Below are 23936 nucleotides of genomic sequence, written 5' to 3'. Positions count from 1 at the left end.
CTTTCATTTCCAATGCCCTTCTTGGTATTCTTCTTAATTCGTTCTTTTCAAATGACCAAATCTTTTAATCTCATTTTCACTAATATATCTTATAACTTTTGACTTCTAATGTCTGATTTGTCCCGCACCATGGTGTCGTGGTCTAAGGCTTCCTGTTACGGAATGTGTACTGGTTCGAGTCCTCATGGGGGAAGAAATTTTCTCATGAAATTTCGGCCAGTGTATGGGACCAGTGCCCACCCAGCATTGTGATAAACTTGGGGAGCTATGATAGGTGGCGAAAGTCAGCTATAACGGTGGGGGGGATCATCATGGTAACCACACAATACATCCATTATAGTTGGATGTTCGTCCACCTCTGCTTCGGCATGTGGACGTGAGGCCAGCAGCAGGCTGGTCGGTCTGGGCCCTTCATGGGCTGAGCACCACAGATTATTATTAATGTCTGATTTAGTCCCTTGTCATTTTCTTTTCTATGCTTCTTAAGAATTTCCGTTTCTTCTGCCTGGATTCTACTTATGTCCTTCTTTAGTCATGGTCCAGGTCTCAGCACCATACATAACTATAAGCACAATAACATTTATACTGGTACATCATAAATTTGATTTCTGTCGACTCCTCCGACTTCCACAAAATATGTTTTACTGTGTTATAAAATTTAGCACCCAGTCCAATCCCATTAGTGTTTTCTTGCTCAATTTTTCCTGTGTATGAAATCCTGCTTCCTAAATAATCTACCTCCTCAACTTATTTTAACATGTGATTTCCAATCTTAATGTAACCACCATCTGACTGTCCTCTTCCAATCCCCGTCACTGAACACTTCTCAAGATTTACATGTAGGCCATATTTTTATAATTCTTCCTGCCATTCTTCCATTCCCCCTCCCCCCCCCCCAGATTAATATATCATCTGCAAATGTAAAAATTTTTAGCTTTTCTTCATAATTATTTATTTATTTTTCATAATTTTTAGAAACAAACAAAAAAGGGATAGAGTACATTTCCAATACTAAAGATAATTTTACTTTTATTAACCCTGCAGAATGGGAAGAAACTCAATGTATGAAGTCCAGAGACAGAATAGGCTACTGGCACATTGTAAATATATTTTTGCATGTTACACATATTGAAGTATTACAATCATAAATAACAAGCTGAGGTCTCGCAGCATGCCATAATCTGTAGTTTATGGTTTCCTGCAGTTAGAATGATCCTTCTGGTTATTGTAAGTGGGTTGTGTACATTGAAACAGTTGTTTCGAAAGTAACTCTGCAAAGAAAATTTAAAGGAGAGGGAAAAGATGGAACATGGGTTGGAGTGGTGCGAAGAAGAAGGAGGAGGAGAAGGGAGGAAAAGCAGGAGGGCGGGAGAAAAGAAAAGAAAAGAAGCGAGGAAGAGGGTGGTGGAGAAGGACTAGTATGGAATTATTATATTCATAATTTTTTTTTAATTTTTTACTTTTTCATTAACGAAACATAATAGAAAGTGTTGATTGAATGATTTCTTCCGTGAATTTCCTCAGCCATGGAACTGATGCCAGATGGTCTATGGCAAGTCCTCGGCCTCACTTCACTTCACCCCCTTTGGTATGATTACCTGATTGGATTTTTTCCGAGGTTTTCCCCAACCATAAGGCAAATGCAAGGTAATCTTTTGGCAAATCCTCGGGCCTCACCTCATCTCACTACATCTCACCAAAATATTGTAAAAAATTGTAGAAAATTGTAAAATATTGTACAAAAAATTGTAATTTGTAATTGTAATCTTGTAAAGTTTTGACTTGTTCCACATCTTGAAGCTTTATTAGATCTATGGAATATAATAAATGAAATGAAATGGAAAAAAAAAATGAAAATGGATGTTGCTGAAAAAAAAAATGGATTTCGAAATTTCACGGAAATACAGGTGAAAATATTCCACAATTGAAAAATGGTTTTCAATACACCATCTGTGATTTAACCGAAAATATTGTTGGATTTTGTTTATATTCAATACCTGCGAGTCAATACGATCAAAGTCACTTTCTTCAAAAAAAAAGTTATTCAATGTTGAATCTTAAAAACCCATTTACACAGCAACTAAGAAACATCCCATTGAACATATTGTAACTACACTCCCTGGTATGGAAAAACGATCAATGTTTGTAGTGATTTGACATAAACGGATGCGAAAAAAGTTGAAGTTTTCAGAATTTTCATATTACAGCTCAATTTGGTGGTGGAAATTCTTCATCAGCATCATCATCATCATGTCTCTGCAGAACATTATAGTAAGGTATTGTAAGACTCCTGTGCACAAATCCTACCTTACAGCGGAATCTTTTAATACTTATAAGTCTTGAAATTTGGCCTTGATTCAACACTAACAACAATGGTAACAAAATTTAATTCAACATCAATATAGTTTGGTCAACCTAACAACATAGGCCTATTAGGTCCCTTCAAATATGCCAATAAACTGTGTTCTTATTAAATTTAGTCTGACATAAATTAAAGAACTTTGATCATTCTTCCATTTGAATTCAAATTTCCACCGCTCATATTCACGACTCTGATCATTTTCTTCAATGAAATAACATTTAGAAGATACCTCAAAATCTGTGCTTCAGTGGCTGGTCATAATATCTTTGAAAAATATTGGAGTACAAGAGATCAAATGACTTTATTGTCAAATGCCTGGCATTAGAAAACAACAACAACATTTAGAAGATAGTACTTGATCTCCTCTAACAGATGGCACCATTAGCTCGTTTAAAAAATGCACTTAGATCGTTATTCCCCTGGACTCTTCAGTCAAAACAATCTACATTAAAATTCGGAAGCACCTCTTCAGCTACATGAGCATCCATTAGGCCTATATAATACTTCTAATGTTCCTCATAACAGTACAGAAAAACGGATAAACTCCAGAACACGGACTGCACCCTTTCCCTCTTACTTCAAAATTCCAACCTTGTGCACACAAAATAAATTATTGGCACTGAAAAGTGCCTTTTCGTAAATATAATGATGAGCATTCGACAAACACAGACAAATCTGCTCTTTTTAGTATTTTAAGACATAATTTGGTAGGTGCAGTCCGCGTTCTAAAATTTTCCCAGACAAACTGGGACTATGAACTATTTATTAAAGCATATCTACAGCAAATGGACATCATTTTGAACCTTCTTTTTTTATACGTGATTCTACATCTTTGTATTCAACACATTAAGTCGCCAAAAGCTCAGTAACAATGTCAAAAAAATAAAAACTATTGCATTAAAATCGTTATAACTTTTCAACAAAGCTACTATAGCAAAACAAAAGGTATACCACCATGTAGACCAGTTATCAGCACAAGTGTGCACATTTCCCCTCCACGGTCACCATTGAGTAGACAAAAAAAGGGAGGTTACGTTGTGTAGAAATAAGACTAAGTGCAGCAATAACAAGTGTCATAACTGTACAATGCCGGACCTTGATTCGTTCACCCCGTGCAGCCAAGTATCAGAACCCCAGTAGGGCACTGTAATGATGTAGATCGAGTCCCATAACTAAAACCAGTTACACCATTAAGGCCAGTGAGACAGATGGGACAAACCATGCTTCTGGCGATCATAACTCTGTGGAATCAGGACCAAACTGGATGTCTGAGATGCTGATTGATCGAGTGCAACAAGATCGACTAAACAACTTACTTACTCACTGGCTTTTAAGGAACCCGGAGGTTCATTGCCGCCCTCACATAAGCCTGCCATTGGTCCCTATCCTGAGCAAGATTAATCCAGTCTCTATCATCATATCCCACCTCCCTCAAATCCATTTTAATATTATCTTCCCATCTACGTCTCGGCCTCCCCAAAGGTCTTTTCCCTTCTGGCCTCCCAACTAATACTCTATATGCATTTCTGGATTCGCCACATGCCCTGCCCATCTCAAACGCCTGGATTTAATGTTCCTAATTATGTCAGGTGAAGGATACAATGCGTGCAGCTCTGCGTTGTGTAACTTTCTCCATTCTCCTGTAACTTCATCCCTCTTAGCCCCAAATATTTTCCTAAGCACCTTATTCTCAAAAACCCTCAATCTCTGTTCCTCTCTCAAAGTGAGAGTCCAAGTTTCACAGCCATACAGAACAACCGGCAATATAACTGTTTTATAAATTCTAACTTTCAGATTTTTTGACAGCAGACTAGATGACAAAAGCTTCTCAACCGAATAATAACTGGCATTTCCCATATTTATTCTGTGTTTAATTTCCTCCCGAGTGTCATTTACATTTGTTACTGTTGCTCCAAGATATTTGAATTTTTCCACCTGTTCGAAGGATAAATCTCCAACTTTTATAGTTCCATTTCGTACAATATTCTGATCACGAGACATAATCATATACTTAGTCTTTTCAGGATTTACTTCCAACCCTATCTCTCGACTAAACAACAGCGAAAAAAATTATCCAGAGTAAATTGGATTCTCAACTTTCAAAAAGTAGTCGTGGAAATCTGTGAGCTAGAAATTTGTACCTCCGTACACAAATCATACATTCTAAGTAATCCCCTTTTGCTTTGAGGCTATATTATGAAATGGAATCTGCTAGCTTTTGGTTAAAATTTTTTACATTGGCTATAATCTGTGTATTCAGGACTACTTTTCCCATTCTTCTCTTAAAGCCTCTCTCAAATTGTATTAAAAATTACCGGTAAATGTTTTTTTTTCCCCCTTTCCCAATTTAACTCAAATATTCTTAATGACAGTTCTGGTGATTGGGTTGGGTCTTTTCGTTACTTTTGGGCAAATGTACCAACATCTTTCGAGTGTTATGGATCACTGTATTTGTAAAATATGAAATTGTCTTGAATTTGTAGTTTTTTTCATTATTTACTTCGAACAAGAATTTTTAAATAGTCCAATCATGATTCTTCATTAGGCCTTTGCATCTGATGAAATTAAGTTTTCCCAGTTTTGTTCTTATAACAAAACAAAACGCATCCCCAGAATTGGAATCTTTCGTAAATGATTTTCTGAAAGCTGTGTCACCCTAAGTAAAATCCAAATCAATATGGGTACGGTACTTAAAGTTTGTTGCTTTAACATTTATTCATGCAAATACACAAATGATGGGAAGGAATTTATAAATAACATAGCCTACAGTTACATGAACATTTGAGATATTTAAATTTGCATTAAAATCCTTTCTGTATCATTTTCTATGTAAACACTAGAAGTGCACCCATGTTCAGTAGACGAATTTACCTACAAGAGGTCAACTTTAATTACATCAACACCTTTTGCAGCCAGGTCACACACAACGATGAACCGTTGACATGAAATATTTAAGCGTGGTTGATTGTAAAGCATTTGGAAATGGTATGAGTAGCTAGCAACTTAGTTGAGATTTTATTAGTAATGAAGTGGGTGCTACGAGTTCCCACTACGTATATACCTTGCAACTCTCAATAGCTAGAGATCAGGGCATACAGTATATGGGTACTCTTTTGAGCGTGTAAAGTGTCAATAATAAGAAAACATTAAAAATGTAATTAAAATATAGACCTACGTAGCCTAATATTTAGTAATGTATGTGCCCTGAACCTTTACTACGGGAAGATAGCATGACTGATGATTACTACAAACCGGTAAGTAGGCTAAAGGAATTCTTGAATAAACTGACATATTCGGAGGCCATCAGATAGAAGAAAACTATGAATAGAAAAAAAGTTTATCAAATTAAAATCCAAGAGACTTTATTTAGGTCTTAATATTAATTCGTTGGTTTATGTAACCCATTAAGTTCACTGAAAACATTCGGTGTAGTTATAATTATTATGTGATAACGACTTTCAGTCGTCCTAGATAGGCTAACAGATTAGATAATAATATAAATAACAATCTGAACTTTCTCTGCTGGTAGTAATTGTTTTATAACGGTTGTGAAGTATTACCATGTCTCGTCGACAATCCATCATACTCCACACAATGCAGGTTAGCCCCTACAGTTTCTAAAAACTGACATTAACAATCAAATCCCTCAGCAAATAAATAATGACATATTCAAAACAGTGATGCCTGAAACATGATCTTCATAGGAATACAAATTTCTGTTAAATTACTTAAAGAAAATGAACTGACATTTCATGTAATGTCATCAACTTACATTATCTGCTTGAAGACCTAGACGTTTTTTTTCTTCCCACAGTTTGCATTTACTTTCCGCTAACAACGTCACTAATTCTTCGTCTAAGTCAGAATCACCAGCAGTTGCCATAATTTAAATGAAAACAATAATTACCAAAACATATTACTCAGACACGATTCCTCGATAGCTTGACATTAATGACCTACCTTTCATTTTGGCGCTGTATACTTCAATTTCAATACAGAGTTGCCAACACATTTTTTCCCGCTAAAATGTTGTTTAAATTCAGTTAAAAATTAAAAACAGTCTACATAACTTATTATAAAGACATGTTAATAAAATACTAATACGGTATCAACTCACCTGACATTAAAACAAGAATAATTTGTCATCATCTTCCTCCAATTTAATGTCCTCTGAAGCAGATGTAGTGGGTGCGGAATCTATGGTTCGGTATGCAGCCATTGTACTTATTTTTTGCAAGACGTCTATCGGAAATTCGTAATCGTGACAGCACTTGTTGAGACGTTTTAGACCTGCTCTTACAGTCAGTACAGCGTTCACCATTGTAGTTGTTAGTCTATTGCGTAAAGATCTTTTTAAGACATTTAATTGACTGAAAGCCCTTTCCATCTCTGCATTAGACCAGGCATACCTGCTTCTATAGTTCTACCATGCCCAGAAAAGTAGAAATAATGCGACATTGCCCGTAAGAAAAATACAGAACACACACAGCTAACAGTTTGGTGACACTTATGTCAGTAGATTCGTCCAGTAACACACTAAAATATTCATGCCATATGTCCTGTTTTAATTCCGACTTGAAATGAGGGAAAAGAATATTTATAATACCGCTACACTTCCCACGATGCATGCGCATAGTGGAGGCGTGGTCCGCTCCTTTAAAACACTTTTTCGTTAGATTGTAAAGGTGATCTACTGATCTTATTGCGCAGTGATTCACAACAAACACAGTTAAGGCAGCTTCTGTAGCCGCACATTCATTAACGCGCTTAACTACGGGAAATTGCAATGTAGATTGTCTTTCACAAGAGAACGGCTTGGCAGCATTTAAATGTTTCTTATTTTTACGATGAATGAGAATACCTGGCAATCCTGAATTAATATTAGACTGGCAATATCTACATCGCGCAATTGTTGAATCCGTCGGTACTTCAACCAACCAGTCTTTTAATAATTCGTTCGAGAGTCAATCGTTTCTAAATTTTTGTGTATATTTCATAACAGTTTCTTTGGGCATTGTAACACTAATAACTTGTGAAAGTGCTAGTATAATGTATTAAATAATATTAACACTACATGTATCACGCACACAGCACCATATAAGGCTTTACATTCCCGGTTGAAAGATGAAACTGAGTACAGAAATGTTGGTCAGAATTAAGACAGTATTATTGATTTATTTTATCACGAAATTGCTTCCTATGATTGGATGGTTCCAACATACTGTTTCTTTTTCTTTCTTTTTTTTTTTAGTAGGTTATTTTACTACGCTTTATCAACAGCTTAGGTTATTTAGCGTCTGAATGAGATGAAGGTGATAATACCGGTGAAATGAGTCCGGGGTCCAGCACCGAAAGTTACCCAGCATTTGCTCATATTGGGTTGAGGGAAAACACCGGAAAAAAACTCAACCAGGTAACTTGTCCCCACAGGGAATTGAACCCGAGCCACCTGGTTTCGCGTCCAGACGCGCTAGCCGTTACTCCACAGGTGTGGCCAACATACTGTTTCGAATATCTGTGATTTTATTTGTCAAACATTTCTTGTAGGCGGGATTTAAGTTAATTCACTTCAGATTTCCCACGGGAACAGCGAAATTTGGATTTCAGAAATTAATATAAGAACAGTTCTCATTTTCAGCAGCTAAAAATGTAATTTAGCACGTTTTATTGCACTTGTACGTGACTCTCCAAGTGTACAGACCCCCAGACATAGTGTCTCCTAACCATTCAGCGAAGTCGGCAAAATATTAAGAAAGGGTACCTTTGTTATAAGAAGATCTGTTTTTTTGTGGGTGGGGGAAGGGGCGTGCAGACATTGGTATTGCGTTAATATACTCGGAGACAAACCTTAGACTTTTTCTAAGAAGTGAAAGTTGCACCCACATCTCTCACACACTAGCCGACAAAGAAAATGCAATAAAATCCTTACTTGCCTAACTGAGTTTTTTAGTTTTTTACCCGCAATTAACCAATTAACATTGGTATTGCGTTAATATACTCGGAGACAAACCTTAGACTTTTTCTAAGAAGTGAAAGTTGCACCCACATCTCTCACACACTAGCCGACAAAGAAAATGCAATAAAATCCTTACTTGCCTAACTGAGTTTTTTAGTTTTTTACCCGCAATTAACCCCACCTTCATTCATTGTCTAGATGTTTCTTTCGGCGGCCATGATTTAGTAAAGAAGCTAAATGAACCAGGACCTCAGTAGCGGCCGGTGATCGAAATCCTCGGTGAGGTCAGATGCAACTAGTTTAATTGCCTCCGATAGAAAATGTTTGTTTATGATATTAATTATTATTGTTATTATATTATTAATATCATTATTACTGTATTATTATTAGTCTATTCTTATTATTATCAATGAAAAATAATAATTTCACTCACCAAATAAGCTGTTATGCTCTGAGTTTCAGTGATTGTTTCAGTGTAATGAAGCAACCCATATGTGTTGAAATTCCCCTTTCTTTCTTTTCTTTTTATTTTTTTTCTTTGACAGCAGCAAACATGGCCAAGAGAAGTTTATTTTGCATCACAATACCACATAACCATTTATGTTGCCCATACCAGGATGCAATAGAAACTCGCGTTTTAAGATTATGTGTGAGAAAAATTATCAGCGATGTCGTAGGTATCTCGGTAGTCTCTCTTTTCATTTAAAACTTCCTTTCTTTCAGTATTATTTCTTCTCAAAAAAGGACACTCTAACAATGAATTAACTGCACCAGCATTACTTCTCTCATTTGTTTCTGTTTATATTTTCCCGAAATACATAACAACATTAACCCACATTCACTACTGTACTACACCCTCGCTTATATGTCATAAACTGAGACATAAGGGGAGAGAATGGTGTGAGTCTCTGCCTGCCAAAGAGCTGGAATTTTGTTATTTATGGCCTAGTTAGGAAGACAAGTCACCACTGCTATTCCCACCCCACTCTACCCTTGAGGCCGGCCCATGGATGGGACGAGTGAAATCTGACCAGGCCAGCCGAATTATGCCTCAGCTACAACGTTTTAAGCCTAAACTCAAAGCCCGCGAAAGGACATGAAATGCATTAAGCGAGACCCGGCACGAGCGATTCTGGCCTCAGGAACAAATTTTACTGCAAAACAGGTCTATATACATCACAAGCCAGACCCGGCATGAGCGATCCCGGCCTCAGGAACAAATTTTACTGAAAAACAGGTCTATATACATCAAAGTTTTCAAATGCTTCTACAGCGATATATGCTTTCTTTCAAATAACTAATACATTATATGAAAACACAAAATTTGATTTCAGTTAAGCCTAGTGACTGAGGCCCGGCCTCACTTGCCTCAGTCAATCAGCCGCCACTGCAGACCTTATTAACATCTAACATAAACGTTCAATATAAAAAGTGTCTTTTAAAACTCGATTCATTTAAATTAGTCTACGAACAAAAATGTAGCCTACATGTATTGTGGAAAATCCGTTGAAAACCTTTGACACACTCTGCAAAATATCCGCTACCGGTATCCGCTAAATGCAAATCTTTCCCGCTGAAATCCGTCAAATCTAGCGGAAATTCCGCTAAGTTGGCAACACTGGCTATTATAGCGTAGGCAGCATTGTCCACTTGAGTTTCAAAGCACAGTACCGGGTAATTTAAAATATTCTTAGTAAAGCATTCCGTACATTTTTCGTAAACAGAGTAAAGAAATAGATAAATAATTGACCTCTTCGTTTTACGTAGTTTATATTAATAAAATGGATACTTATGTAGAATGTAAGTAGCAATTTTCCAATCTTACATTTGTTATTGATATTTATATTTAATATTCATTAGGTACAAGAGAGATTTTCTTTCTGAAAACACAACACAAAATTAAAATCCAGTAATTGAACATAAATAATTTAGCCACAACTTATGATCAGGATTGGCATTAAGTTAAACATTCCCAGTTTTTTTGTGGATATTAAATAAACAATGCATTCTAGTTAAGTGACATTATATACATGATGTACCGTACCTACTTGTGCACCCAATTGTAACAGTCTAGTTCAATTTTACTTACTTTACTTTTGAGGGCCTCTCCACTTTTCAGTGATTACCCTTTATTTTCCATCTGCGTCTGTCATTCCAATCCTGCTCATTTAGTCCCCTATCATTCATCATCCTCAATATTCCAGCCCTCCATGAATTTCTAGGCCTTCCTCGTTTCCTTCTACCAGCTGGAGACCACTGAAGTAGCACGTTTGGCCACTTCCCCTCATCCATCCTCCTTACATGACTATACCACTGAAGTTGTCTATTCTCAATTCTTGCAATCACCAATTCTTCCATGTTCATTATCCTTATAACATCCACGTTTCTTCTCTTTTCCAGCCTGGATATTCTAGCACCTCTCCTTCTAGTTCAATTTTAAGATCCTAAATATTTTAATAGAATCAATAGGTCATTTTCTTAAGGTGCTCCCGGGACAATTAGCCCTACTCTCCAAATAATACTCTACACATAAGTTATTAAGCCTCCTATGATTTGATTCTACACCACCCTTACATTTTTTGTTTACAACTATTACTGTTAAAAAATATAGCTAAGCATATAGTCAATATTAATAGTATTGGTTTTTTAATTTTTAGATATAATTGCTACCTTATTTATGTAAGTGGTTTACACTTATTATTGTTGCGTTACTTACTACAAATGGCTCTTAAGGAACCCACAGGTTCATTCTTGCCCTCACATAAACCCGCCACTGGTCCCTATCCTGTGCAAGATTAATCCAGTCTCTACCATCATATCCCACCTCCCTCAAATTCATTTTAATATTATCCTCCCATCTACGTCTCGGCCTCCCCCAAAGGTCTTTTTCCCTCCAGTCTCCCAACTAACATTCTATATGCATTTCTGCATTCACCCATACATGCTACATGCTCTGCTCATCTCAAACGTATGGATTTAATGTTTCTAATTATGTCAGATGAAGAATACAATGTGTGTAGTTCTGTGTTGTGTAACTTTCTCCATTTTCCTCTAACTTCATCCCTCTTAGCCCCAAATATTTTCCTAAAAACCTTATTCTCAAACACCCTTAATCTCTGTTCCTCTCTCAAAGTGAGAGTCCAAGTTTCACAACCATACAGAGCAATCAGTAATATAACTGTTTTATAAATTCTTGCTTTCAGATTTTTTGACAGCAGACTAGATGACAAAAGCTTCTCAACCGAATAATAACAGGCATTTCCCATATTTATTCTGTGTTTAATTAAATTACAGGAGCAAAATTAGATTCAACATAACTAAGAATGGATAACAACATACAGCCTGGTATGGAATCTAGAAGGATTATTGTGATTGTGTTGCTACTGATGGTGATGGTGATGGTGATGATGATGATGATGACTGAATGCTACATATAAAGTTCCATCGTTTTATGTTAGAGGAATATTCCTACACCTCATACTACTATATAAAATTTTGGTCTCTAATTACACTTACAGGTATGTGGCCACTGGAAAAGTATGCTCGTTGGGATGGTAAAACATGGCATCAGCTAGATAGTAGTGATGGTCAGTTAACCCTTTCAGTAGAGGTGAGTACAGCTATTCTCAGCATGTATTTACACAAGAACAGAAAACCATAATTACTTGCATACCGCTGCTAATGATGCTTTAATATCGATTTAATTGACTTACTCTTAAGTTAAAAAAATTACAGTAAAATGCAGTTATAACTAAATTTCGTTACATTTACATTAGTATTGATAAACATTACCTGTAAACAGTAAATAACCTAGTACTGTTGTATTTATATAGCCTGGCTGGTGTTATAAGCGAACATTTGAGCAGGAGTGAGTCAATTTCTCAGCATATTCAGTGGGGCAGAACTGCATGCATACTGACGTAAGTTATAGTCCTGGTTATAGTTATATTGAAAAACATTGGTCACATACCTGCACTCTGTGCGCGATAACAGTTTTTCCATTCACTGTTATCCAAACACTCATACTTAACACAATGCAGTCTGTGAAGGTGATTAACAATATTATACTATGAACTAGCTCAAAAACTATAAATTCTGGCCACCCTGTGAACATACATAACCACGTAAATGAAACCATGCCTCATCAGAGAAAATTGTTAAATGTGGATCAACAATACAGTGAATGTTTTGTAAAAGCTATAGTTCCGTCGCTGTAATTTCCGGCAGCCAATCGCATTGCAGGTGTGCATCTTGTGATTTGCTTATGAAGATGTTATTCATTTCTTAAGGCTCGATAAATGCTCAATATAATCGCCCGCCATTTTGGCTCTTTCGTTGGCGTTCGCAAAAAGCACACGAAGACGTTATTTGTCACTCAATTACAGTGCGTTTGATTTATTATCATAGGAGCTACAACATGATAATGTTTAATGGCGTGGCAAATAGATTCCTCGTAGAGTAGCTTGGGAATGAAAGAACAAAAATGGCAAATGATACTACCTACCTAGACTTTATAGAGCCTTGACTTCCTAAGACGTAAGGAAAGAGGTGGAGTCACGCCGGGAATAACAGCGTCGCGACTATAATTACAGAAATTCACTCTATTTTCGTTGCTGTGCAGCCGTAATTTTTGGACTACAGTAACTCTATAAGGTTTCAATTTTAAAAGTTTAGTAGCCGTATGTTCAGTCATAACACCGGCCAAGCTATCTAAATACAACGTAATTTGTTTGAAGAGAGGGGGAGTAGGAATTTTGTTGACATCTTACTAATAGTGAACTATACTATACTATGAACTAACTCAAAAACTATAAATTTTGTGAACTAAAGGAAGTCAGTAAAGAATGATACAATATTATCGTCATTAACAAATTGTATATACCAAACTGTATTTACTTTTTATTACTTCTATTTCTTATTTTTAAGAATATTTATTTCCATACAAATATATCAACTGGACATGTGATATTAATATATAACATATACAACCTAACGAAGATTTTGAAAATTTTAGCTCTTGTTATTCATTGCACTATGCCAGTGACCGGCATGTTCCGTGCTCTATGACGTCATACCACGGAGCAGCCACGTTCTTTGCTTGGGAAACTCTGCATACTGAGCACAGCGTGGAGATAAGGTTCATCTGAACAGTGGTGATACGGCATCTATGCACTGACAGAGCGCGATCCATTCTTCTGAGGTAGTATGGGAACAACACAATTACAATAAATTTGTACGAAAACAAAGCTGTACATCCGTGATAAATCAATGTAACAAAATATTTTGGTTTGTAATCAATTTAATGTACTTACAATAACATGAAATTCATAATACGGCCAGCTACAGAAGCGTTTGCATATATAAATGAGGCTCTGAAACTGCTATAACATACAAATATAGAAATAAATACTCTAAGCCAGCGATCGGTAGAATCAGTGCTCTGTGACATCATCCCTCAGAGCAATGGTGCTCTCTTTTAAGAACATTGGCATCCAGAGCTCTGAGGGTGAAGGATAGCTGATAAGCTTCAATACTGTACTACCTATAAGCCTACATCTAATTTCGTGCATATGATTATTTTATACAATTTTGCTCGTTTTTGTTTCCTTTTCGAGACAAAAATGGTTTTTATATGTAACATTCCTTAGCGTATTTTGGGAAAGTCATTGATTTAATTCCAAATATGCTAAGTTGCTTTAAGACAGCAATATATTATGATAACAAATGACTGCAATAATTTTAGTTTTGTCCTTAAAATGTGTATAAATTTGATCCGAAGTAATGTAACTTTTCGTTCAGTAAAAGGAAATTTACAATGTTACATTTGCTCGGATCAAATTTCTGCACATTTAAAGGACAAAACTAAAATTCTTTCAGTCAATTATTAATCATAATACACCACTCTCTTAAACTGACTGAGGATATTGGGAATTAAACCAATGGCTTTCACAAAAATCCTATGAAATAATTCATATACAATAATTTTTATCTCGATAAGGAAGTAAAAACGAGCAAAATTGTATTTAACTTGTTTGTTTGAAATATTTCAAAGAATAAGCTCCTGAAATTAATGACATTACGTACGGGTTATCCTGTATAGATAAAATACAAGTATAAATAAAATTAAAACTTAACCAATTTCCCTGAACCACTTATTATATAGCTTGCCGCTGTGCGATTGCTGTGCTTCTCTTCAGGCGCTCATGTAGTCTGACCTTGCTCCGACGTCACAAATGCACAACCTGCCGACCACTGTACTATGCTGTCCAAGTCAAGTGCATCCAAGCATTCTTTGTATGTATAGAGAACACTTACATAGATCAACCTTTTCTGAGTCATGGTAGATGCGTTTTGATTTGCTTTAACATTGAAAAACTACTACACTCTTCTGTTGAAGTAGGAATCATCTGAAGGATTCTCCATAACTCTGCGATAAATGTGAATAAATTTCGTGTTTACCTATGAAGTCCATTTTTTTCCAGAGCAATAGAGATGATTGTAAATTCAACGGGTATACAACACATGTTCTTCTCAACTATGTAATATTTTAAGAGTAAAGCTATACTATCTACCCCTCTGTATTTTTAGGGAGGTTAATCTTACTGCCTTACCTCCCCTGTTGATGCGCCACTGGGTATGTTTTAGCTTTGCTGTTAGTTAACAGACCATCTTTAGCTCCTCTAATTTGTGACATGACCAAGAAAAATCAATCAATCAATCTTTTTAATGTATCCAGCTGTTTGCCGACAACATAAAGACTACTACAGTCCACTGTAGACTATTCAGTTGTTGTTTTTCACGAGAAAAGAGGGGTATTTTGATCGGTGTTCATTATAGACGCCTGTTGCTAGTAGCCAGAGTTGGAGTGTAGTCAATATATACTGCAGGGCTGTGTCTTCTGCAACTGGTACTGATGATTTTAATTTACTTCTTTTGTGGTTTATGAATGGACAGTATAGAAGAATGTCTTCCAGATCTTATGACCAAGAAAAATGGGAAAAATAAAATATGTATTTCTCAGTCTTTGCTTCTTCCTCGGCAAGGGCGTAGACATTTACTGAAGCACTTAGGTGCGAATGGCCCATTGTGTGCCCTATAAACTAGAACTCACTGCAAAACCAGGTGCCCGGGTTCGAATCCCGGTCAGGGCAAGTTACCTGGTTCAGGTTTTTTCCGGGGTTTTCCCTCAACCCAATATGAGCAAATGCTGGGTAACTATCGGTGCTGGACCCCGGACTCATTTCATCGGCATTATCACCTTCATTTTATTCAGACGCTAAATAACCCGAGATGTTGATACAGGTTGTAAAATAACCAACTAAAAAGAAAAAAGAACTAGAACTCAACCCAGAAGACCACAGTGGATGGATGATCAGCTTTGCGATCTCAGGAGACACCATGTGTTTCCCAATTGATGCCTGATGTGGCTTAAACCTGGACAATCCAGCAAAATGGGGTGATGACTCGTATAAAATCGAGGGTGGCAAAGGAGCATGGTAGCTCACATAGAAGTCTCAATAAAATCTCTGGCTACAACACATTACTTCTATCTTCTTAATTCCAAATCCCCAATATTTACTTAGTTTTCCATGGAACTCCTTTGCAATCAGCCTGTTACAGGCTCAGCCTCACCTAAAGGGTTAATAGTAGAGGTTATCATGTGCTCAATTTATTGCAGTCTAAGCTCACATGGAAAGCAACAGGAATATCCCGCAAGGAAAATATTCAAAGTTACATTTAACCTACAATCGTTTTTTATGAACACATTATGTCCAGAGCATAAATGAAGGTAAGATTTCGATGGCTTTCAAAGTCCATCAACCCTCTCCCAGTTTCCATTAAGTGACCCGGGAAATTCCAAGGCTGAGTACGCAGTCACATCATAACAGCCTTTGTCATTTCTACTTGATCAGTCTGTTTATAGTGTTCAGTGAATGTACTGTATAAAAATGTCGAAGTGTAAAGTGTTTTCTTCGGAAGATAAGGCGAATATTATAAGTGACATTGAACGTGGTTTTTCGCAAGCGGATATGGGTCGACAGCATAGTTTAAGTAAATCAACTCTGAGTAACAGTATACAGTGTAATCCATTCCAAAAAAATGAAATATTTCATTTTATTGTTCACTCATTCATTTCTGTCATAAGGTTAGAGGAGAGACACTTCACATCTAGTGAACGAAATATGCAAGTCCGCAGGGGTTCACTATATATGGAGTTGACTGTACTTTCCTTTTCCACATCTCAATGCAACAGTATTGTCACGACACACTTTTCCTACAAAGAAATATAGAAAAACAATAAAAAAGGTTTCTATTTTTTCATTACAGAATTTGCAGCTATTAGTTATTCAACAAGGAACTCTGATAGAATCTGTAGGGCTTGCTTCAGGCGACAGTGGACTGCGAGGAGTTTGGAAAGACAGGATTCTAGTACTCATTATTAAACATCAGGTAAGCAACTGAACTAATATACATCTCTCATCTCACTGTGACTTACAGCTTATTCAAGACAAATGCCATATTTGTCGATGTATAAAATGCACCCCAAAAATTGAAAGAAATTGTCCAGAAAAAGACTCAAATTTAAAGAAAAGCATGTTGTTGTTTTCTAATGCCAGGCGTTTGACAATAAAGTCATTTGACCTCTTGCGCTCCAATATTTTTCAAAGATATTATCATGAGCAGCCAATGAAGCACAGATTTTGAGGTGTTCCGAATCCATTTCTTGGTAAGATGTTTAGTTGATTCTGTATCATTAAAATAGTCCCCACCCGGAGATCCGATTGGGGGACTATTTTACCTCGGGATAATTTTACCTTAATGGTACTCACTTCATATTGGAGTGAAAATGGCAGGTTGTAGCCGATTTAAGTGAACACCATATTTTAACGTTTTGGTGGTACTTCATTCACACACAACTCCCAGAATGTCTAGAGGGCCACACCTGCTGTTGGTCGACGGGTCCATTGACCTAGCTGGGAGATCTTGTTGATCACCAGCTTTCCCTCCTTAAGCCACTGGAGGACGATTTTAGTGCCATAGCAGGTCAGCACTAGGAACAGAAAAGTAGAAAGAGGAGGAAGGAAAGGGAAATGAACCCCTAGGCCTCGAATGCTCTAATGCCGTCGGGACCGAAGAAAGTAAGAGTTCAGTCAGAGGACTGGATAGGAAAGGGTAAAAAGGGAATTAGGTATTGGATAGAGGAAAATTATACCAAATTCAGTCATTAACTCATCAAGCTGACCAGTGCTAATGGATGAGTAGCCCCTCCCTTTAGTTCAGCTCGTAAAATTATGCTTATTAACAGCTGCACCACGAGAAGGTAGGGATGGGACATTGGGTATTTGTCCAGGTTGGTTCCTTAAAGCCTTCAATGGGAAGGATTAATGGCTCTCCCCCCTGTATCTGACAGATACCCTTTTGCAGCCAAGAAAAACATAATTAATGTTAAAAATTATTCACTGACCTTCAGAAGCCTTTAAATTCACTCCCATAGCTGTTCATCAGAAGTTTTTTCTTCATTGGATCCATTGAACCCGCCATCAGAACAGGAATCTTCAGATTCATACAGAAAATGATCCTTCACTTCCATCTAGGGCGTTGCTGATACCACACTTCAAAAGAGACTTCACAACGATGTTCTCACTGACCTTGGATCAGGATATTTTGACCCAGTGGAAGGGAAAAACTAGTGTGGACAACTATGAAAAATAATGGTACATGTAGCCTATCTTTGTTGTATAAGATGCAGCCTAATTTTAAGACCTATTCTGAGAACAAAAAAGTTCGTCTTATACACAGATAAATACGGTAGTCTGAAAGGAGGAGGGGAGAAGGGGGGGTTGTCACTGTAGTTGAGAGGGGGTACATTTATCTCAGTCAGTTTTGTTACAATGTTTATAGTTAGAGGCAAGAAGTTTTTTCAGGTTTACTTATAGTTTATACTGCGATTATCTGTTGGGAATAGTACACTGCAGTTTCATTTTGTTGTCATATACTTGCCACTCTATAGATTTCAGTTGTTATCTAGTGACCATTTCTTAACAGTCTGTAGACATATCTGCCAACAGTATACGCAAAACAGTATCTATATCTCTATCTTCGTAGTGAAAGTGGAAATCTGGTATTTGTCTTTTAAATAAATATTTTTCTAATTACATTAAGATCGTGGAAACTACTAAAAACTGCTATCAGATTAGTCGCCTCCAGGATCTCTTATCACTGAATAATCTCACTAGATAATAATGTTTGTTATTAGTAGGGTTTGGAAGTTGATGAACTAAAAATCACAGAAGAATGACCTATAAAATGACCTTAAATTATGATAACATGACATTAAAATTAAAAAAAAAAAAAAAATACCATGATTTTAATAGTAAAATACCAACAAAATACAGTAGAACCTCGATTATCCGTCACTCTATTAACCGATTGGTGGATTATCCGACTGTCTTTCTCTCGCTCCTTTCTTTTTCCTGCTACAGAAACATACAGTATGAATAATACGTATTTTTTTTTCTGCAGAGTATTATTACAAGCCTTTACACTTATACAGTTTGGTCTACTGTTCGAGTTGCTGTATTGTACAACTTCTATATAAAATGTATTCCATGAGTGTTAAAATAAAACGTGTTGTGCTATCGAAAAAAAGTGCAAATAATTTAGTGGTTTGGGGAAAGAGAAATCGTGGCTCGTTACGCATCAGAATACGACACTGATGTTACAACAATTAATAAAAATCAAGGAAGAAGTATATAGAGTATGTAAATCTACAACATGAGACCTCTACTATTTCATCTTTCCATTGACTGCCATTACAAGGAGTTTCCTTGCCTCGTTTGCGTTTGTAAATTTAATAATCTGATTGGCTATGTATTGTATACTTTTAGTAGAGCCAGCGATGTAGCTCAGTCGGCAGACTCGCTGGGCTGCTGATCCGGAGCTGCGTTCGGGCTTGGGTTGGATCCCCCTTTGGTCTTTGGTTTCTTCCAAGGTTTTCCACAGCCGTGGGACTGAAGCCGGATGGTCTATGGCGAGTCTTTGGCATCAACCCCTTTGATTTGATTACCTGGTTGGGGTTTTCCGAGGTTTTCCCCAACCAAAAGGCAAATGCCAGGTAATATTTTGGCGAATCCTCGGACCTCACCTCATCTCACTACATCTCGCCAAAATATTGTAAAAAATTGCACGAAATTGTAAAAATTGTAGAAAATTACTAAATTGTAAAACTATTAAAATTTGTAAAAATTGTAATTGTAATATTGTAAAATTTTGACTTGTTCCACATCTTAAAGCTTCATTGCTCATGTAAGATTTATGGAATAAAATAAATGAAGGAATGAATGAACACATCGTTGACAACCGAACTTAAATTAGTGAACTTCTGATTCACTACCTAGAGTGATAAACACACGACCACGGAGAAAATTACGAAAGTTCAAGTATTAGTCACTTAATTTACGAAAATATTTTATGGTACCGATTAACCGTTCAGTCCACCCCCTTCATTATCACGGATAATAGAGGTTCTACTGTAATAGTATACTTCCATCTGTAGAAAATACATTGTGATCAAACTCAGTCACTAACTGTGGCAAAAAACTTTATCTGTTTTGTTTTACTTTCGGCATTTTTACGTCTTCACTTGTGTGATACAGTATGCTGACTGCGGACACTGAGGCTGCAGTATTTGTTCTGTTGCATTTATTGAGGGAAGCACGTAACACACATGATCAGAAGTCAAGGCTAATGGAACCATAAGGAAAATTCCTGTATGACGCAATCGAATTGCATACGCAATCTGCAGTAGGTTCTCAAATACAGACTACAACTACACCATAAAAAAAAGTCTGTTCATGAGCAGAAAAGGGCAAAAATGCAACAAAAAGTAGAACATTTCCTAAAAAATGCAAAATAAAAATAGGCTATATAGGTTCGTGTTGAAGTGCAACGAATTTGTATTGCATTCTGAATAATTCTTGTCTGTGATGTCTCATGAAAAAGATGATATTTCATCAACTTCTGAGCCCTAGTTATTAGAAAATAATGAGACAACATGTATGCAGAACCTATCATTAAATTTCCACGAAATGCTTTCCAATACAAATCATTACAATACTAAACCTTAGACGACCAAAACTGAGATGAGCAAGCCTTAGAACGTCCTTGGGCAAACCCTTGGAGAAGAAACAAATAACGAGAAAATTGTTTAAATTTATAAAATATATTTCTTGAATGTATTTGGCATAGTTTTTAACTGGTTTATAGCATTTGTTTGACGAGAAAGTTTTTAGAATTTTATTTACTTTTGAGAAAAGGTATCAGTTTTGTGTATTTTTTAGTCCATTTTAACTAAGAAAATGTCTTCTTTCCTTAATTTTTATGTACAAGTTTGCAATAATCTCACTCATATTTTTTACTTTAATCTGACAACAAATGATTTGTAATGCATTTACTGACAGTTTTTACTTTGAAATTCGGTGGTGTAGTACCTGGAGCAGATACAGAGCAAATACTTCTATGCCTGTATTCTTTACAGAAATAATGGTTTTAAAGTTCTTGGAATATTTGCACTACAATTTCTCTACATTGTCTTGGGTTGTGGATATCAAATGCTGATGGTGAAAGATTTTCTCTAACTATAACCTAGTCTGATTCAGGACTATGAAGAAGGAAAATGTCGAAACATGTCTTCATGACGAAATGATGATGCAGAATAAAATGTTAAAAATAAGTGTTTCTGGTGCTGTGTTGCTCTCAATAGAGATTTAGAAGAATATTATCTATTTCAATCACAGCAATTGTCTGAAAATGAGAAACAAAACTGATACTCACTAAATACTATTGAATATGTATGACTGAACACTTCATTTTATTTTCAGCAAACATCTCGTCGGTTTCGTGTAAAATTTGCAGCCACAGATTTTAGTTCTGCATTATCAAACTGCAGGTCTTGTGTATCTCTCCTGTCTCATTACATATCCATTCATGATCCTACAGGTGAGTTAAACTTTTTACATATTAACAATTGATATTTCTGTTATCTATTACAGTTTCATTAGCTACTTAACATCAGTATAGTGATGATCTACTGGGTAGGTATTTTAGAAAATGGCGATTGCATTCCATATTAAGGTACAGTAAACATCGTTAATCGGGCAAAAAAAAAAAGTTTGGAAAAATTAAAGAACCTTGTTTTAAGACTTACTTTTATACATTAGAACTATGGAATTACAATTTTACACCTATAGTATTAAAATTTTTTTTAAATCTATCAAGTTTGCATTAAAGTAATTATTAAACTAGTACACAAACAAATATTATTATCGATTACACAAACAAAGGTTTAAAATGTAAGTAAGAGGCAAAACGATAATGCAAGGTCTGTCGGGCACATCATCATAATTATAGGTATCACGTATTTACTGCACTGTATGTATACCTACTTTACATTTTACTGTACTGTAAAGTATATTTAAAGCTTATGCCCTTTAAATACCATAATAAATGTGTTTTGTTGCTATAAACGGAGTTTTAATGCACTTTCTACTGTTCTTTTAGGTTACTTCAGTTAATTCAGACTTTTGTTAAACCGGTCAACTTATCCCCCCATTTAGTCTGGATTAACGAGGTTTTACTGTACTACTGTGAAATTCAGTTGTTTATTTCATTTAAATAAAGACATCCTACAAGGTGGCATATAAATTATAATGTTTTTGTTTCAGGAACAAATAATCAAGAACACATAACTATTAATGACTGGTTTGAACGTTTCATGAAAGCAGAAGCATCAAATGCAAACACAATTGCAGGTATGGTATGCTTTTTAGAAATCAGATACGAAAATGCATATTGGATTCGTTATTCCAAAATTTCTTGGTTTGGAGAGTTACCAATTATTCCAGATAATACGTTAGTGACATTGAATACTTAACCTCACCTTCCTGTGGTATACAAATGAAGCAAGGGCAACTAAGTCATGGTTGTATAACCGTAGCACCATGTACTGAGAAAATGAGCATCAGCTTGACTAATAGGCTGATAGGTGGCAGCTCCAACACTGGCATACCTTATGAAATGTTAGTACCATGGTTATTTACTGGCTTTTAAAGAACCCGGAGGTTCACTGCCGCACTCACATAAGCCCACCATTGGTCCCTATCCTGAGCAAGATTAATCCAGTCTCTATCATCATATCCCACCTCTCTCAAATCCATTTTAATATTATGTTCCCAACTACGTCTCGGCCTCCCCAAAGGTATTTTTCCCTCCGGCCTCCCAACTAACACTCTATATGCATTTCTGGATTCGCCCATATGTGCTACATGCCCTGCCCATCTCAAACGTCTGGATTTAATGTTCCTAATTATGTCAGGTGAAGAATACAATGTGTGCAGTTCTCTGTTGTGTAAAGGCTGGTTCACAATAAACCGGGAACGGAAACGACAACAATAACGAGAACGGAAATAATGTTAAAATAAATGTATTTAAATGTGAGCATTCACAATACTTAATTGTGAATGTTCACATTTAAATACATTTATTTTAACAATATTTCCGTTCTCGTTATCGTCGTTTCCATTCCCGGTTTATTGTGAATCAGCCTTAACTTTCTCCATTCTCCTGTAACTTCATCCCTCTTAACCCCAAAGATTAGATTTATAAAACCAGGCCTAAGTTACGTGCTGTCCTTGCAAGGTATGACTTGTCAGTGTCTGCTCTCGCATCATGCTGATGCAAGTACTGCTAGAATTGCAGAAAACTAAAGGAATGGGTCTGTATTTCAGTTTGCTAGTGACTTTATATTTGTTATGTTTCTGCACAGACTGCTTGACTCCCGAGCCACTTCCACCTGAATTTCCATTGGACAAGACTGTACAAATGTGTATCTTGGATCCAGGCTTTCTTGAACTTGTGAGTCGTGTAGATGCGGTGATAAAACAAATGCAACTCTAAGCTGTTCATAACATAATGGAGCTGTTCTGTTTGAATTATTTATAAACAGTGATGTGTGGTATCGCAATCAATATATCTGCACATAATATATATAAGAATTCAATAATTTGTTACATTCCATGTCAATGTATAATTATTACCAAAAGTCTTTCTGTATGCATTGTTTGGAAAATAAAACAGCTTTGGCAAGAGACATTTTGTCTTTTTTTCACAATCATTGTCACTACATACAGATTCTTCATCACTTTCACTCACACCTTCTTCTTGCTTTACACTACTGACAATATCTTCTACTGTAACCTCTTTTTCAATAGTCACTGCACTGTTGATATCAATTAAATCTTTTGGTTTCACGTCTGTAGATGTTGTTATTCTTCTCACATATGACTCCAGAGTTCTGGGTCCAACTCTTCAATATCATTGGCAGGCTCTCCTTTTTTTCGTCTTCATTGTAATGATCATATGTATCATGAAGAGGAAAATTTGTTTTTGTTGTAGTGAAATTTTCGTTATATTGATGTTCGTACAATTGAAATAATTTAACACGGAGCCTTATGCAGGTAAGGAAGAGGAATATAATTTTGTTCGTTATATTGACGAATTCGTTAAACTGGTGTTTGTAGTAGTAGGGTATAAGAAGGGCGCGTCAGCTACTATGGCTAT

General features: G+C 36.2%; 2 protein-coding genes across 5 annotated transcripts in view; one reads left to right on the top strand and one right to left on the bottom strand.

Annotated features, from left to right (window-relative positions):
- LOC138692598 (centrosome and spindle pole associated protein 1-like) overlaps positions 1 to 8271 on the bottom strand; it is a 66261-nt gene extending 57990 nt beyond the window's left edge. Inside the window, exon 1 of one of the 3 annotated variants that reach the window (XR_011330086.1) lies at positions 6135 to 8271. Coding sequence is in view for 2 of the 3 variants with exons in the window: in XM_069815620.1 (XP_069671721.1) it covers positions 6135 to 6245 (111 nt within the window). In the remaining variant the exon portion in view is untranslated. The remainder of the gene's footprint in view (positions 1 to 6134) is intronic. The other 2 variants (XM_069815620.1, XM_069815611.1) reach the window with 2 other exon arrangements.
- Positions 1 to 23454, top strand: part of LOC138692617 (uncharacterized) — a 25114-nt gene extending 1660 nt beyond the window's left edge. Inside the window, exons 1-6 of one of the 2 annotated variants that reach the window (XM_069815644.1) lie at positions 9362 to 10118; positions 11837 to 11928; positions 16647 to 16769; positions 21200 to 21317; positions 22043 to 22129; positions 23143 to 23454. In XM_069815644.1, the coding sequence (XP_069671745.1) occupies positions 10100 to 10118; positions 11837 to 11928; positions 16647 to 16769; positions 21200 to 21317; positions 22043 to 22129; positions 23143 to 23273 (570 nt within the window). In that variant the 5' untranslated portion in view covers positions 9362 to 10099 and the 3' untranslated portion in view covers positions 23274 to 23454. Of the gene's footprint in view, positions 1 to 9361; positions 10119 to 11836; positions 11929 to 16646; positions 16770 to 21199; positions 21318 to 22042; positions 22130 to 23142 lie in introns of those variants that run through there. The other variant, XM_069815653.1, reaches the window with a different exon arrangement.
- The last annotated feature ends 482 nt before the right edge of the window (positions 23455 to 23936 follow it).

The sequence above is a fragment of the Periplaneta americana genome, chromosome 2 (assembly GCF_040183065.1).
Source record: "Periplaneta americana isolate PAMFEO1 chromosome 2, P.americana_PAMFEO1_priV1, whole genome shotgun sequence".
NCBI lineage: Eukaryota > Metazoa > Arthropoda > Insecta > Blattodea > Blattidae > Periplaneta > Periplaneta americana.
The sequence above is the reverse complement of the archived record's forward strand: the minus strand, read 5'-3'. Positions and strand labels throughout refer to the sequence as shown.